The 1,364-nt window shown below is 42.7% G+C and overlaps 1 protein-coding gene across 1 annotated transcript in view; it reads left to right on the forward strand.

Annotated features, from left to right (window-relative positions):
- Window positions 1-255: 255 nt before the first annotated feature.
- LOC116698175 (trace amine-associated receptor 13c-like) overlaps window positions 256-1,364 on the forward strand; it is a 1,339-nt gene continuing 230 nt past the window's right edge. Inside the window, exons 1-2 of the mRNA XM_032529968.1 lie at window positions 256-428; window positions 767-1,364. The exon at window positions 767-1,364 is cut by the window's right edge and continues 230 nt beyond it. Of these exons, the coding sequence (XP_032385859.1) occupies window positions 256-428; window positions 767-1,364 (771 nt within the window). The remainder of the gene's footprint in view (window positions 429-766) is intronic.

Below are 1,364 nucleotides of genomic sequence, written 5' to 3' on the forward strand. Positions count from 1 at the left end.
GGACAAAGGAAAGGAAACAAGGGTACAAAATGACATAAGAGAGATTGGATAGAGAGACAGTGAGAAAGGCAGGGTTACAGAGAGAGAGTGAAGATGATGGTGAGATGTGCAGAGTCAGGGAGGAGGGGCATCAGAGTCAAACAGAGACTGAGAAAGAGGAGGGGATGAAGAGAATGAGAGAGAAATAAATCAGTTAAATGACTCAGGTTTGTTCAGAAAACTGCCAGAGCTGCAGCTATCTGCTGACCTCTGCATATGGAGGTTGAGGACGGAGCTGAGCTCTGCTTTCCACAGTTCCCAAACACCTCCTGCAGGAAGCCCTCGTCTCCTTGGCCCCAAACACTGCTCATTTATATTGTGTGCTACTCCATCTCTTTGATCACTGTGACTCTCAACCTGCTCATCTTCATCTCAATCTCCCACTTCAGGCAGATATTAACTTCTTTGTTTCTCTCTACAGGATGTGTAACGTTAAAATGTGAACAGCTGCTGTACATTTAGAAGAATTGTCTTTGAGTTAGTTCTTAATTTTGTTGCTTCAAATGTCTGACTTTGTCGCCAGAGAATGTTGTTCATGTCTACTCTGTTACTAATATTAAGCATTGCTTTTTGTCTTAACCAGTAATTTTAACTGTCTACTCTTACTGATGTGGTGGATTGAAAAATATTTAAACTTATATGGATTTTATATTTTTAATTTTGAGTACTGGTTAGGGTTGTTCTGTCAGTGTTTTTGGTTTAGTGATACATTTCTCTTTCCCTGCAGGCAGCTCCACACACCAACCAACATCCTCCTCCTCTCTCTGGCTGTCTCAGACTTTCTAGTGGGCCTCGTGCTGATGCCGGGAGAAGTTCTCCGGAAAACTTCCTGCTGGTTTGGTGGTAACTTTGTGTGTTTTCTTTATAATTATCTTTCAATCATCATTACTGCATCCTCAGTAGGTGACATAGTGCTCATATCAGTTGACCGTTATGTGGCTATTTGTGACCCTCTGCATTACAACACCAGAATCACTGTGAACAGAGTTAAACTCAGTGTTTGTCTGTGTTGGCTCTATTCTGCTTCCTACAGCTTTCTCTTTTTGAAGGATGACCTGACTAAACCAGGGAGGTATAATTCCTGCTACGGAGAATGTTTGTTTGTCATTGACTATTTCACAGGACTAATAGATCTTGTTTTGTCCTTTATTGTTCCAGTTACTGTCATTGTAGCTCTGTATCTGAGAGTATTTGCCGTGGCTGTGTCTCAGGCTCGTGCCATGCGCTCTCACATTACAGCTGTCACGCTCCAGCTGTCAGGGCCTCCAAAGGCAAAGAAATCAGAGCTGAAAGCAGCCAGGACTCTTGGTGTTCTGGTAGTTGTG

Source organism: Etheostoma spectabile, chromosome 11, assembly GCF_008692095.1.
Source record: "Etheostoma spectabile isolate EspeVRDwgs_2016 chromosome 11, UIUC_Espe_1.0, whole genome shotgun sequence".
Lineage (NCBI taxonomy): Eukaryota > Metazoa > Chordata > Actinopteri > Perciformes > Percidae > Etheostoma > Etheostoma spectabile.